The sequence below is a fragment of the Scyliorhinus torazame genome, chromosome 13 (assembly GCF_047496885.1).
Source record: "Scyliorhinus torazame isolate Kashiwa2021f chromosome 13, sScyTor2.1, whole genome shotgun sequence".
In the NCBI taxonomy this organism is placed as follows: Eukaryota; Metazoa; Chordata; class Chondrichthyes; order Carcharhiniformes; family Scyliorhinidae; genus Scyliorhinus; species Scyliorhinus torazame.
In genome coordinates this window covers 179844157-179859940 of record NC_092719.1, presented here as the reverse complement: position 1 = coordinate 179859940, position 15784 = coordinate 179844157, and the positions used below count along the sequence as shown (strand labels likewise).

At 48.3% G+C, this 15784-nt stretch overlaps 1 protein-coding gene across 2 annotated transcripts in view; it reads right to left on the bottom strand.

Annotated features, from left to right (window-relative positions):
• The window catches only part of LOC140388402 (serine/threonine-protein kinase WNK2-like), a 282238-nt gene extending 266873 nt beyond the window's left edge, over positions 1-15365 (bottom strand). For both annotated transcript variants that reach the window (XM_072472511.1, XM_072472512.1), the window contains exon 1: positions 14467-15365. In XM_072472511.1, coding sequence (XP_072328612.1) covers positions 14467-15213 — 747 coding nt within the window. In that variant the 5' untranslated portion in view covers positions 15214-15365. The remainder of the gene's footprint in view (positions 1-14466) is intronic.
• Between the last annotated feature and the right edge of the window lie 419 nt (positions 15366-15784).

The following is a 15784-nucleotide window of genomic DNA, read 5'->3' as shown; positions in this document are numbered from 1 at the left end:
AAATTACATGCAATCGATGGTAGAGGACCATTGTAGTTCCATAAGAACCGGCCTGATGGATAAGCTGGGCTAGGTAAAGGACAACAAAAGGAGGTAGATGGTGGTGTAGTGGCAATGCCATTGGATTACCAATTCAGAGCTGTCTGAACAAAGAACAAAGAAAAGTACAGCACAGGAACAGGCCCTTCGACCCTCCAAGCACGTGCCGACCATGCTGCCCGACTAAACTACAATCTTCGACACTTCCTGGGTCCGTATCCCTCTATTTCCATCCTATTCATGTATTTGTCAAGATGCCCCTTAAATGTCACTATCGTCCCTGCTTCCACCACCTCCTCCGGTAGCGAGTTCCAGGAACCCATTACCCTCTGCGTAAAAAACTTGCCTCGTACATCTACTCTAAACCTTGCCCCTCTCACCTTAAACCTATGCCCCCTAGTAATTGACCCCTCTACCCTGGGGAAAAGCCTCTGACTATCCACTCCGTCTATGCCCCTCATAATATTGTAGACCTCTATCAGGTCGCCTCTCACCCTCCGTCGTTCCAGTGAGAACAAACCGTGTTTGTTCAACCGCTCCTCATAGCTAATGCTCTCCATACCAGGCAACATTCTGGTAAATCTCTTCTGCACCCTCTCTAAAGCCTCATCATCCTTCTGGTAGTGTGGCGACCAGAATTGAACACTATACTCCAAGTGTGGCCTAACTAAGGTTGTACACAGCTGCAACATGACTTGCCAATTCTTATACTCAATGCCCCGGCCAATGAAGGCAAGCATGCCGTATGCCTTCTTGACTACCTTCTCCACCTGTGTTGCCCCTTTCAGTGACCTGTGGACCTGTACACCTAGATCTCTCTGACTTTCAATACTCTTGAGGGTTCTACCATTCACTGCATGTTCCCTACCTGCATTAGACCTTCCAAAATGCATTACCTCACATTTGTCCGGATTAAACTCCATCTGCCATCTCTCCACCCAAGTCTCCAAACAATCTAAATCCTGCTGTATCCTCTGACAGTCCTCATCGCTATCCGCAATTCCACCAACCTTTGTGTCGTCTGCAAACTTACTGATCAGACCAGTTACATTTTCCTCCAAATCATTTATATATACTTTAAACAGCAAAGGTCCCAGCACTAGTGGAATACCACTCGTCACAGCCCTCCAATTAGAAAAGCATCCTTCCATTGCTACTCTCTGCCTTCTATGACCTAGCCAGTTCTGTATCCACCTTACCAGCTCACCCCTGATCCCGTGTGACTTCACCTTTTGTACTAGTCTACCATGAGGGACCTTGTCAAAGGCCTTACTGAAGTCCATATAGACAACATCCACTGCCCTACCTGCATCAATCATCTTTGTGACCTCTTTGAAAAACTCTATCAAGTTAATGAGACACGACCCCCCTTCACAAAACCATGCTGCCTCTCACTAACACGCCCATTTGCTTCCAAATGAGAGTAGATCCTCTCTCAAAGAATTCTCTCCAGTAATTTCCCAACCACTGACGTAAGGCTCACCGGCCTGTCGTTCTCTGGATTATCCTTGCTACCCTTCTTAAACAGAGGAACAACATTGGCTATTCTCCAATCCTCCGGGACATCACCTGAAGACAGTGAGGATCCAAAGATTTCTGTCAAGGCCTCGGCAATTTCCTCTCTAGCCTCCTTCAATATTCTGGGGTAGATCCCATCAGGCCCTGGGGACTTATCTACCTTAATATTTTTCAAGACTCCCAACATCTCGTCTTTTTGGATCTCAATGTGACCCAGGCTATCTACACACCCTTCTCCAGACTCAACATCACCCAATTCCTTCTCTTTGGTGAATACTGATGCAAAGTATTCAGTTAGTAGCTCGCCCATTCCCTCTGGCTCCACACAGATTCCCTTGCCTATCCTTCAGTGGGCCAACCCTTTCCCTGGCTATCCTCTTGCTTTTTATGTACGTGTAAAAAGCCTTGGGATTTTCCTTAACCCTATTTGCCAATGACTTTTCGTGACCCGTTCTAGCCCTCCTGAATCCTTGCTTAAGTTCCTTCCTACTTTCCTTATATTCCACACAGGCTTCGTCTGTTCCCAGCCTTTTAGCCCTGACAAATGCCTCCTTTTTCTTTTTGACGAGGCCTACAATATCTCTCATTATCCAAGGTTCCCGAAAATTGCCGTATTTATCCTTCTTCCTCACAGGAACATGCCTGTCCTGAATTCCTTTCAACTGACTGATGTTGATTTACCTTCAGCCATCCGCCCCCAATCTAGGTTCTTCAGTTCCCGCCTAATATTGTTATAATTAGCCTTCCCCCAATTTAGCACATTCACCCTAGGACCACTCTTATTCTTTTCCACCAGCACTTTAAAACTTACTGAATTGTGGTCACTGTTCCCGAAATGCTCCCCTACTGAAACTTCAACCACCTGGCCGGGCTCATTCCCCAATACCAGGTCCAGTACAGCCCCTTCCCTAGTTGGACTGTCTACATATTGTTTGAAGAAGCCCTCCTGGATGCTCCTTACAAACTCTGCCCCACCTAAGCCCCTGGCACTAAGTGAGTCCCAGTCAATATTGGGGAAGTTGAAGTCTCCCATCACAACAACCCTGTTGTTTTTACTCTTTTCCAAAATCTGTCTACCTATCTGCTCCTCTATCTCCCACTGGCTGTTGGGAGGCCTGTAGTAAACCCCCAACATTGTGACTGGACCCGTCTTATTCCTAATCTCTACCCATATAGCCTCACTGCCCTCTGAGGTGTCCTCCCGTAGTACAGCTGTGATATTCTCCCTAACCAGTAGCGCAACTCCGCCACCCCTTTTATATCCCCCTCTATCTGCAGCTGAAACATCTAAATCCTGGAACGTTTAGCTGCCAATCCTGCCCTTCCCTCAACCAGGTCTCTGTAATGGCAACAACATCATAGTTCCAAGTACTAATCCAAGCTCTAAATTCATCTGCCTTACCCGGAATACTTCTTGCATTAAAACATATGCACTTCAGGCCACCAGACCCGCTGTGTTCAGCAACTTCACCCTGTCTGCTCTGCCTCAGAGCCATACTGTCCCTATTCCCTAGTTCTCCCTCAATGCTCTCAACTTCTGACCTATTGCTCCCGTGCCCACCCCCCAGCCATACTAGTTTAAACCCTCCCGTGTGACACTAGCAAACCTCGCGGCCAGGATATTTATGCCTCTCCAGTTTAGATGCAACCCGTCCTTCTTATATAGGTTACACCTGCCCCGGAAGAGCTCCCAGTGGTCCAGATAACGGAAACCCTCCCTCCTACACCAGCTGTTTAGCCACGTGTTTAGCTGCTCTATCTTCCTATTTCTAGCCTCACTGGCACGTGGCACAGGGAGTAATAGAACATAGAACATGGAAAATACAGCACAGAACAGGCCCTTCGGCCCACGATGTTGTGCCGAACCTTTGTCCTAGATTATCATTGAATTTACAGTGCAGAAGGAGGCCATTCGGCCCCCCGAGTCTGCACCAGCTCTTGGAAAGAGCACCCTACCCAAACTCAACACCTCCACCCAACACCAAGGGCAATTTGGACATTAAGGGCAATTTATCATTGGCCAATTCACCTAACCCGCACATCTTTGGACTGTGGGAGGAAACCGGAGCACCCGGAGGAAACCCACGCAGACACGGGGAGGACGTGCAGACTCCGCACAGACAATGACCCAAGCCGGAATCGAACCTGGGACCATGGATCTGTGAAGCAATTGTGCTATCCACAATGCTACCGTGCTGCCCTTAAGAACAAATAAATCTACACTATATCATTTTCCCGTAATCCATGTACCTATCCAACAGCTGCTTGAAGGTCCCTAATGTTTCCGACTCAACTACTTCCACAGGCAGTGCATTCCATGCCCCCACTACTCTCTGGGTAAAGAACCTACCTCTGATATCCCTCCTATATCTTCCACCTTTCACCTTAAATTTATGTCCCCTTGTAATGGTGTGTTCCACCTGGGGAAAAAGTCTCTGACTGTCTACTCTATCTATTCCCCTGATCATCTTATAAACCTCTATCAAGTCGCCCCTCATCCTTCTCCGCTCTAATGAGAAAAGGCCTAGCACCCTCAACCTTTCCTCGTAAGACCTACTCTCCATTCCAGGCAACATCCTGGTAAATCTTCTTTGCACCTTTTCCAGAGCTTCCACATCCTTCCTAAAATGAGGCGACCAGAACTGTACACAGTACTCCAAATGTGGCCTTACCAAAGTTTTGTACAGCTGCATCATCACCTCACGGCTCTTAAATTCAATCCCTCTGTTAATGAACGCGAGCACACCATAGGCCTTCTTCACAGCTCTATCCACTTGAGTGGCAACTTTCAAAGATGTATGAACATAGACCCCAAGGTCTCTCTGCTCCTCCACAATGCCAAGAACTCTACCGTTAACCCTGTATTCCGCATTCATATTTGTCCTTCCAAAATGGACAACCTCACACTTTTCAGGGTTAAACTCCATCTGCCACTTCTCAGCCCAGCTCTGCATCCTATCTATGTCTCTTTGCAGCCGACAACAGCCCTCCTTACTATCCACAACTCCACCAATCTTCGTATCGTCTGCAAATTTACTGACCCACCCTTCAACTCCCTCATCCAAGTAATCCCAAGATTACATCCCTAGAGGTCCTGTCTTTTAACTTTCTGCCTAGCTCCCTGAACTCCTGCTGCAGGACCTCATGCCCCTTCCTGCCTATGTTGTTAGTACCAATACGTACAACTACCTCTGCCTGTTTGCACTCCCCCTTCAGGATGCCCTCTACCTGTTCGGAGACATCCTGGACCCTGGCACCAGGGAGGCAACATACCATCCTGGAGTCTCTTTCACGTCCACAGAAGCGCCTATCTGTGCCCCTGACTATAGAGTCCCCTATGACTATTGCTCTTCTGCGCTTTGACCCTCCTTTCTGAACATCAGAGCCAGCCGTGGTGCCACTGCTCTGGCTGCTGCTGTTTTCCCCTGATAGGCTATCCCCCCGACAGTATCCAAAGTGGTATACCTGTTCGAGATGGGGACAACCACAGGGGATTCCTGCACTGACTGCCTGCCCTTTCTGGTGGTCACCCATTTCTCTGCACCTTGGGTGTGACCACATTTATATAACTGCTATCCATGATGCTTTCCGCCACCTGCATGCTCCTAAGTGCATCCAACTGCCGCTCCAACCGAACCATGCGGTCTATGAGGAGCTCCAGTTGGGTGCACTTTCTGCAGATGAAGCCATCCGGGACGCTGGAAGCCTCCCGGACCTGCCACATCTCACAGTCAGAGCACTGCACCCCCCTAATTGTCATTGCGTCAATTAATTAGTAAATTAAATTAAAAGTTTTTTTAAAAGTTACTGTTAACTATATGTTTCCTAGCACTAGACTTCCACTATAAATGTGAAAGCTAAATACAGTACTCTCGATCTCTGGCTTAGATACCCCTCTAAATTATAATTAATTAATTATGTAATTATGTGGGTCATGCATCTCTTAGGACATGTTTTCAAACTCCCCCCACCCCCACGGGGCCCACTTTTGCCAACCTTCGCAATCCACAGCACGTTCACTGACCTTTAAAGGGCAAACAGGGAGCCTGCTTCATCCTCACAGTCTCACTCCAAAACCAGGTTCACAGGAGAAGAGGGCAATTTGTTCACAGGAGAAGAGGGCAATGTGCATATCAGGTGCAGACTTTGGTAAGTTCCTTTGTGCTGTCTTCATCTTTATGAAAACAGGAAATCCAACCTCGCACTTGTAGGTCGTCATGAAGGGCAGTAGCAACAAAATGCTGGTTTTACTCAGCACTAGATACTCCTGAGAGATGCTACTCCAGAATGCTGACAGCCTCATGGGCTTTTGATGAGTTTTGAAAATGTGGTATCACAGTTCAGGTACAGCAGTATCATCTTTACATTTGGAGTGAGCTATAAGTTAATAACTGACTCTGCGGTCTCAACTGCAATAGGATTTTTTCACCCGCCAGTTCTCTTTCAAAATCTGAAACTTCTCTCATTTGCCAGTACTTCCCTGCATAACATAGAATCCCTACGGTGCAGAAGGAGGCCAATCAGCTGATCGAAACTGCACTGAGCCTCTGAAAGAGCACCCTACCCAAATCCATGCTGTCAAACTACCCCACCTAACTTTTTGGACACCATGGGGCAACATAGCCAGAGGCACATCTTCACAGTCCTCTTTGCTTGCTTTTCAGCAGCTGGAAAATGGAAGAAGCTCTCCTCCGTGATTTGGCAACAAAATCACATACACAGAGTGCTTGAAATTAAGTGTACGTGCAGGACACGTGTGGTGCATACTGCTGCCGCTTCGATTTACAAGATGACAGCGGCCACCAATCTCAAAAAATGCCAGGAGCTCCGTGACCCTCCCAACAGGGCAGCACGGTAGCCTTGTGGATAGCACAATTGCTTCACAGCTCCAGGGTCCCAGGTTCGATTCTGGCTTGGGTCACTGTCTGTGCGGAGTCTGCACATCCTCCCCGTGTGTGCGTGGGTTTCCTCCGGGTGCTCCGGTTTCCTCCCACAGTCCAAAGATGTGCGGGTTAGGTGGATTGGCCATGATAAATTGCTCTTAGTGTCCAAAATTGCCCTTAGTGTTGGGTGGGGTTACTGGGTTATGGGGATAGGGTGGCGGTGTTGACCTTGGGTAGGGTGCTCTTTCCAAGAGCCGGTGCAGGCTCGATGGGCCGAATGGCCTCCTTCTGCACTGTAAAATTCTAACACCCGTCTGCATCGTGGCCCACCTGTCCTAGGAAACCTGCCATCCTTATCGGATCTGGCCTGCATGTGACTCTGGACCCACAGCAATGTGTTTGACCCTTAAAATGCCCTATGAAATGGCCCAGGAAGCCACTCAGTTCCAGGTCAACAAACATAAGCCTTTTATGGAGGGTCGACAAAGACACCAAATGATGAGCACATTGGAATAAGAATTTGGAGTTGTAGAATGGCCAAGGGTTCAGCAACATACAAAGAGAAAAAGGTAACTTTGACAGAGGCCAAGTATTCTTGGTCAGCTCAACTCACAGTTGCAAAGGACAGAACGCATAAGGAGCCATGAGAGGTAGATGAGTCAATAGCTAGCACCAAGATAGATAGTTTCAGTGGTAACAAACTGGAATATTATTCAAACGGATGATGACATTATCCTCCTGATGTAAATTGTCCATAATCTTATTTCAAAATTATCTGCAGCCTTTGCAGTCCAAAATACTTGTGCCCACATTGCTGCATTCTGGAATTTACTGGATTGTAGAATGATGTTACAATATCTAACCGGTTAAAGGTATATGGGGAATAGGTAGGGAGGTGGCTTTGAGGCCAAAAAGAGATCAACCATGATCCGATTGAATGGCAAAGCACGTTTGAAGGGCTGAATTGCCTACTTCTGCTCCTAATTCCTACGTTCCTATGTTTCACAAGTACATGAACCAGAAAATACTGCAGACAGAAAGATTTACCTGAAGACAAAGCAGTGATAAAAAATAAAAGCAGTAATAAAGATTCTTTACTGATCCAATTACCTTATCTTCCATGTTTCAGCTAAGACAATTCCATAAGTTGCTTGGCTCTGCTCAAAATTTCCAGATAAGTGGCATTTCCGAACAATAGATTTCCAGACTGGTGAAGTTACGGTTTATTCCATTTCACCATAGCAATAGCATTTTGGGAGAATACTACCTGCTTTCTAGAACATGTCATTAAAGCAATGTTTTGCTGGCTAAACATAGAACAATGCCAGCGTTATTCTACTTACCACTAATTATACTACTTTGTGCATTTCAATTGGTTTTTAGTTTTACCATTAGATTTCTCAATAAACTCAATAGATTTGTCAGGCCAACTACTAAACACAAACATTCAAAATAAACTATTTTCATTGTGGAAATGAAAACATAGCACCTGCAAGAATACAGCAGGCTGCCAATTCTTATACATCCAACATAAATAAACAGACTGGAAACAAGAATTTATGTAACCCTGCATTCCTGGAAACATTCAAGAGTCAAACTGAATAAATAAAACCCAATATTTAAATGTTAAATATGTTAACATGCATGAGATTCATACTTTTTTTTTAATCTTTATATGGATGCTATTCCTTTTGTGATCTAGGTTATATAAGTAGCTGTTTTCAAATTATGCCAAACCTATGTAACCTGAATGGAGTGAATTTCAGTTTAATAGCTACACAGCATCAAGACGACAGATTAGTATGTACCAAGTGGTGGCAGTTAAAAGCTCTATCATTTGCAAAATACGGACTTTATAAAATTCACTGTCAAAAATATCTTTCAATCCCATCATTCGGTGTGTTCAAAGGTGCATGCATGTCCCCAAACTGGGACGATGCGGGATTTATGAGACGGATGCTGGGGCGTATACCGGACCTGGAGGTAGGAAACTTGATTTTAGGAGGGGACTTTAATACGGTGCTGGACCCGGGGCTAGATAGATCCAGCTCAAGGACCGGAAGAAGGCCGGCAGCGGCCAAGGTACTTAAGGGGTTTATGGACCAAATGGGGGGAGTGGATCCATGGCGATTTCTTCGACCTAGGGCTAGGGAGTTTTCCTTCTTCTCCCATGTCCATAAAGTGTACTCCCGGATAGATTTTTTTGTTTTGGGAAGGTCGTTGATCTCTAGGGTGGAAGAAGCTGAGTACTCAGCCATAGCGGCTTCGGATCATGCCCCACATTGGGTGGACCTGGAATTAGGAGAGGAAAGGGAGCAGAGAACACTCTGGCGATTAGATGTGGGACTGATGGCGGATGAGGGATTGTGTGCAAGAGTGCGGGGGTGTATTGAGAGATACCTGAGGTCAATGACGACGGCGAGGTCCCTGTGGGAGTGGTATGGGAAGCACTAAAAGCGGTGGTCAGAGGAGAGCTGATCTCCATTGGGGCCCACAAAAGGAAAACAGAGGCCAAGGAAAGGGAAAGATTACTGGGGGAGATTTTAAGGGTGGATAGGGAATTTGCAGAGACCCCGGAGGAGGAATTGTACAGGGAGAGGAGACGATTCCAGACGGAATTTGACCTTCTGACCACCAGAAAGGCGGAGGTACTGTGGAGGAAGGCACAGGGGAGGAGGTATGAATATGGGGAAAAGGCTAGTTGCCTGTTGGCTCATCAATTGCGAAAGAGGGCAGCAGCGAGGGAGATAGGAGGAATTAGAGACGAAAGGAGAGACACGGTGCGAAGGGCAGGAAAGATAAATGAGGTGTTCAAGACCTTCTATGAGGAACTGTATAGGTCTCAACCCCCAGGGGGGAGAGGAGGGGATGCGGCAGTTCCTGGACCAATTGAGGTTCCCGAAAGTGGAGGAGCGGGGGGTGGTAGGCCTGGGGGCACCGATTGTGGTGGACGAGGTTATTAAGGGACTGGGAAGCATGCAAGCAGGGAAGGCCCCAGGACCAGACGGTTCCCGGTGGAGTATTACAGAAAATATGTGGACTTGTTGGCCCCGTTGATGGCGAGGACGTTCAATGAGGCCAGGAAAGGGGGGACTCTACCCCCGACGATGTCGGAGGCGACGATATCGTTAATTTTGAAGAGGGATAAAGATCCGTTGCAGTGCGGGTCCTATAGACCCATTTCATTATTGAACGTGGACGCCAAATTGTTGGCAAAGGTACTGGCATCGAGGATAGAGGACTGTGTCCCGGGGGTGGTGCACGAAGACCAGACAGGGTTCGTAAAAGGGAGACAACTGAATGTTAACGTGCGACGACTATTAGGGGTGATAATGATGCCCCCAGTGGAGGGGGAGGCAGAGATAGTGGCGGCAATGGATGCAGAGAAGGCATTTGATAGGGTGGAGTGGGAGTATTTATGGGAAGTGTTAAGGAGGTTTGGGTTTGGGAACGGGTTTATTAGCTGGGTTAGACTTCTTTATGGGGCTCCAACAGCAAGCGTAGTTACAGGTCGACATAGATCGGAGTATTTCCGACTATATAGGGGAACAAGACAGGGATGCCCGCTGTCTCCATTGTTGTTCGCGTTGGCAATTGAACCTCTGGCCATGGCGTTGAGAGACTCCAGGAAATGGAGAGGGGTGATTAGAGGGGGAGAAGAACACCGAGTTTCGTTATACGCGGATGACCTATTGTTATACGTGTCGGACCCAGCGGGGGGGATGATAGAGGTTATGCGAATTTTGAGGGGGTTCGGGGATTTCTCGGGGTATAGGCTAAACATGGGGAAGAGTGAATTATTTGTGATACATCCAGGGGACCAGAGTAGAGAGATAGAAGGCTTGCCTCTAAGGAAAGTGGAAAGAAACTTCCGATACCTGGGGATTCAGATCGCTAGGAGCTGGGGAACCTTGCACAGACTTAATCTGACACGGTTGGTAGAACAAATGGAGGAGGACTTTAAGAGGTGGGACATGCAGCCTCTATCGCTGGCGGGCAGGGTGCAAGCAATTAAGATGATGGTCCTCCCGAGGTTCTTATTTGTATTTCAATGTCTCCCTATACTAATCACCAAGACCTTTTTTAATAAAATAGACAGGAGCATCACGAGCTACGTGTGGGCAGGGAAAGTTCCGAGAGTAAGGAGGGGGTTCCTTCAGCGTAGTAGGGACAGAGGAGGATTGGCACTACCGAACTTGGGCGATTACTATTGGGCCGCCAATGTGGCAATGATACGTAAATGGATGATGGAGGGTGAGGGAGCGGCGTGGAAAAGACTGGAGAGAAAGTCCTGTAAAGGGACGAGTTTAGAGGCGCTGGTGACGGCGCCGCTACCTATCTCACCTAAAAAGTTTACCACGAACCCGGTGGTGGCGGCAACATTGAATATCTGGGGACAGTGGAGGCGACAGAGAGGGATGCGGGGAGCCCTGGTGGGGTCCCCAATCAGGAACAACCATAGGTTCGCCCCAGGAAGAATGGATGGAGGATTTCAGAGCTGGTACCAGTTGGGAATTAGGAGGGTGGGAGATTTATTTATAGATGGGACTTTTGCGAGCTTGGGAGCATTGGAGGAAAAGTATAAGTTGCCCCGGGGAAATTTCTTGAGATATATGCAGGTGAGGGCGTTTACTAGACAACAGGTGAGGGAATTGCCGTTGCTCCCGACACAGGGATACAGGACACGGTGCTTTCAGGGGTGTGGGTCGGAGAGGGCAAGATGTCAGAGATTTACCGAGAGATGAGGGAAGAGGGGGAGGAGTCGGTGGGCGAACTAAAAAGAAAGTGGGAAGAAGAACTAGGGGAGGAGATAGAGGAGGGTATGTGGGCTGATGCCCTAAGCAGGGTAAATTCCTCTTCCTCATGCGCCAGGCTTAGCCTGATTCAATTTAAGGTGCTACATAGAGCACACATAACGGGAGCAAGATTGAGCAGGTTCTTTGGAGTGGAGGACAAATGTGGGAGGTGTGGCGGGAGCCCGGCAAACCACGCACATATGTTTTGGGCGTGCCCGGCACTGGAAGGGTATTGGAAGGGAGTGACGGGAGTGATTTCACGGGTGGTGAAGGCCTGGGTCAAACCAGGCTGGGGGTTAGCTCTATTTGGAGTTGCGGAAGAGCCGGGAGTGCAGGAGGCGAAAGAGGCCGACGTTGTGGCCTTTGCGTCCCTAGTAGCCCGGCGCAGGATCTACTCATGTGGAAGGAGGCGAAACCCCCCGGACTGGAGGCCTGGGTAAACGATATGGCAGGGTTCATTAAACTGGAGCAGATAAAGTTTGCCCTGAGAGGATCGGCTCAAGGGTTCACCAGGCGGTGGCAGCCATTTCTCGACTACCTAGGGGAACGTTAGAGGGAAGACAGATGACCAGCAGCAGCAACCCAGGGGGAGGGGGGTTTAGTTTAGTTTAGGTCAAAGATAATGGGGTTTTGTTACTTGTGTATTGTTAAAAATTTCTGTATTGTTATTGTTGCGTTTGCTTTGTAAGAGGGGAAAAATTGTTGTTTGGGAAAAAAAATTCAATAAAACATTTTTTTTTTTTAAAAAAGGTGCATGCATGTGTTAGTTAGCCACCCTTACATGCTTTGAATTGATAGAGGAAGCTTTGCAATGTTTTGCGTGTGTGGGACATCCTCATTTAATGGTTCATCACAGGAATGGAGTACTGACCACGATTCACAGCACCCATTCATGAAGGAATTGGAGAATAATTGCTTCTACTTAAAAACAAAGTGCCGGAAAAAATTCAGCAGGTCTGACAACACATGTCGAGAGAAAAACAGAATTAATGTTGAGTCGGTGACTCAAAATTATATTTGAATTGAAACATTAGTTCTGTTTCACTCTCCACAGATGCTACCAGACCTGCTGAGTTTTTCCAGCACGGTTTTATTTTAGATCTCCAGCACCTTCGGTATTTTGTCTTTAATCCCTTCTACATATCTATTTCTGTGATGGTTGTATGAATCAGTCTCATCGGCAACCCCCCCCCCCCCCCCTCTGTTCTCATGATAGACTCTACAAGACTCTACAAAAACCACCAAGTTTAATCAAGGCCCAGAAGAGTTAGAAAAATTTGTTCAACGAGACCAGCATCTGAAACTTGTGACTGAGGACCTATAATGTATTACTGCAGTTTCTGTTCAACCCCATCTCAAACCCAAAGGAAACTCACAGGTTGCCATATTTTCTACAGAAATGGTGCATTTTCTCCCTACACAAGGAACTTCCAGCAATTGTAATTTGCCCCAATGCCAAAATATACATAAAAGCACCAGTGCCATACAATGCAAAATGAGATAACATTTGCACCTATTGCCATTAAAGCAAAAGTGCTTAAACCAGGGCTTCCCAAATTGTGGATCGCCATCTCAGTGGGGTTGAGAGATCCAAGGCTATCATGGAGCTCCGCCTGAACACCAACAACTGCAAGGCCCCTTTAATTCCTCCTTTTTTTCCTGTTGGTGGGCATGGCTTAACAGACGGATCTTTGGATCTTTGAGGACCAATTGCTGCTGGAACAGAAGCCTGTGAAAAGGGAACTGTTTTGCTTTTTAAATACCCTGCAGTTTAAACAATTCCCACCATGCTAAACCCCCTCCATCCAGTTAAACCCACCCCAAACTCCTTCAGGAGGTAACCATTCCCCCGCTACCACTCCGGGGGAGGTCACATGAAATCTGAGGCATTAAAACAGGGTCACACCAGGAGAAAAAAAATGTAAGCACTGGCTTAACCCCTTACTAAAGAGAAGTAACATTTAGGATGGTGAAAGTGGATTTTGCAGAGACAATTACCACCTCTTTATGCAGTAAAAGAGATTAAATACCTTCCAATGGATTTGACATATTTTGTACACAGGATAGCAGTTGCTGCTCTCAATCCCAAAAAGCACTCATGGTAGAAGGAAGATGTTTCTACACAATAACCACCTGACTCTAGACAGCAACTCTGTTTCTTTCGGTACGCAAATACTATAACCTCATACTGTAATGAAAGTTTCTTCATATTCAACTTGAAATAATCACATACATCATGTTGATGTTTTGGAAGGTTCAAATAGGATTTCCTTTAAGCTTAAGTTGCACTGCAATCATAAGAAAATTGAGTTTATCAAACTTGGATGTAATTGCTGATCAGAATCTGGACTGAATCATCTATTTTAGACATCTCACCAGCGCTGAACAGGCTGCTGCGCAATCGACTTTTCCCTTTAAAGCGATAAAACCAAAGAAAATACGAGCTTCATTGCGTCTAACCCGAAATTATTTTTTGAAAGGTAAAACGATGGAATGTTAATTCATACACAAATGGACTAATTTTAACCCACGATTTAATAACGGACAGAACAAGGGGCGTTTCAGAACAGGGCAATTTTAAAATGGTCTAGGGAAGTAATGTAGAAACTTCAAATAGGTTAGCCAGCATCCTCACCTCGCTCCCAGACTTCTTCATATCCAGGGGAAAAGATAGTTTTCCGGGATGACTAAGAGTATTAACGTGAAGTAAATAGGTGACGCGCGGGTGGAATGAAAAAAAAACATGCTGTAAACTCGGGGAATGGGTAGTTTCCCAGCTTGACAAGTGTCACGCTAAACCTCTTGCGTCAAAAGAAAAGACCTGCCCGATCTCCCAATCCTCCAGATTGTTGGCAGTGGCTTTATCCCCCCTTCTTACATTTATTAAACGACGTACATCTATCGACATTCGGCCATCTTCGATACCATTGATACATTAAAATGACATTGGCCAGATTTGCAAACACAACGGTTACAAGAATACAACATGTCCCTTTAATGCTTTGCTCACATTTTCAGTGACTGGGACTTGGGAGAGTAACCGGTGTGGATTGCACAGCAGTTTGACATCTACCGTCGAAATGTACCCAAACAAGCGGGCATGGAGTTTCAAACAAACCCAAAACCTCTCTCCCGTGAGCGAATTGAATTTTTACTACAAGTGGGACAGCTGGGAGAGTTAAGAGTTATTTAACAAGAGTACAGGCAGGCGGTCAGTGTCAGCACCTTACCTGAAGCTCACACCAGGCGACCTCCAGCCACGTCTCCGTATCCAGACCCTTGTAGACAGTTTTGAAAGAGCCTCTTCCAAGTTCAATATCAAACTTGAGGAACCTGCCGTCGGGGGAAGTGGCGACCGCCTTCATCTCCGCTTCCTCCTCGTTCTCCTCGCTCTTGGACTTGGTGAGGTCTTTGGGGCTCTCCGCCGGCTCCCTGGCCGCGCTCTCGCCCGCTTTGCCGTCCTTCTCTTCGTCGGCGCTGACACTCTCGGTGGCGCTGCCCTTCTTGCCGGCTTGGCTCTCGGTGCTGGAGCCTTCGGCGGCCGCTTCGCCCCGCAGAGCCCTCAGCGCCACGCTCTGCGGCGGCTCCGGCTCGGCCCCGTTCTGCAGCAGCCGGCTCGGCCGCTCCGCCGACACCGGCGGCGGCACCGAGAGCGGCACCGAGAGCGGCACGATCCGCCTGATGAAGCGCTGAGTGTGGCGCGGGTAATCCTGGCCGAGGGGATTGAGCCCGGGGGCCGCCGCTCGCCGCCTCCTCATCATCACTGCAGCAGAGTCCATGTTGCCGCAGCTGCCGGTGTGAGCCGCCGCCGCCTCCGGTCCGCCCTCGCCGCACTCGGGGCCATTCCCAGCGGCAGCGCCGACCGCAGACACCACACCGCCGGCGGCGTCGTCTCCCCCTGAGCCGCCGTTATCACTCCCTTCGGCGGCGGCGGTTATCTCCGTCAGCCCCGGCTTCCCGCTCTCCCGGGGCTCCATTTAAATTATGTCCGAAAACAAAAAAATATATAAATATATAGATGTGCGTGCAAATAAAATGACCAAACTGGAGGGAGCCGCGCCGGGGATGGGAGCTGACACGATGCCTCGCTGCAAAGACCGCAGCCCCGACTGACGCAGCTCTCTCGGTGTTCAACTCCCCCTCCCCGACCACCACCCCGGCACCAACTGTCCCCCCGCCCAAAAGACACCTTCGCACAACAGCCCCGGAGCTGCAACTTTATCCATTCAGGGGAACAGCTAAAGCCTCCAGCCCCGTGTCGTCATGAGCGCTCCGACATGCCCGCGCTCTCCCGCTAACTCGCTCCCTCCCTCCGGCGGCGGCGGCGGCGCGGGCGGCTCCCGGGCGCACGCACGCCCCGTGACGTCGGCGGCACGCCAGTGTCGGTGCGCGCGGCCACCTGCAGCCGCGCGAGCCGCAGCGCGAGACTTGTCCCCAGGTGGGCTTCGCCGGTGGCTCCATCCAGCCGCGCGCGCTGTCACTGCTGCTCACACACACACCGGTCAAACCCGACTCAACCCAGTGCCAATCCAATACACTTGACGCGGG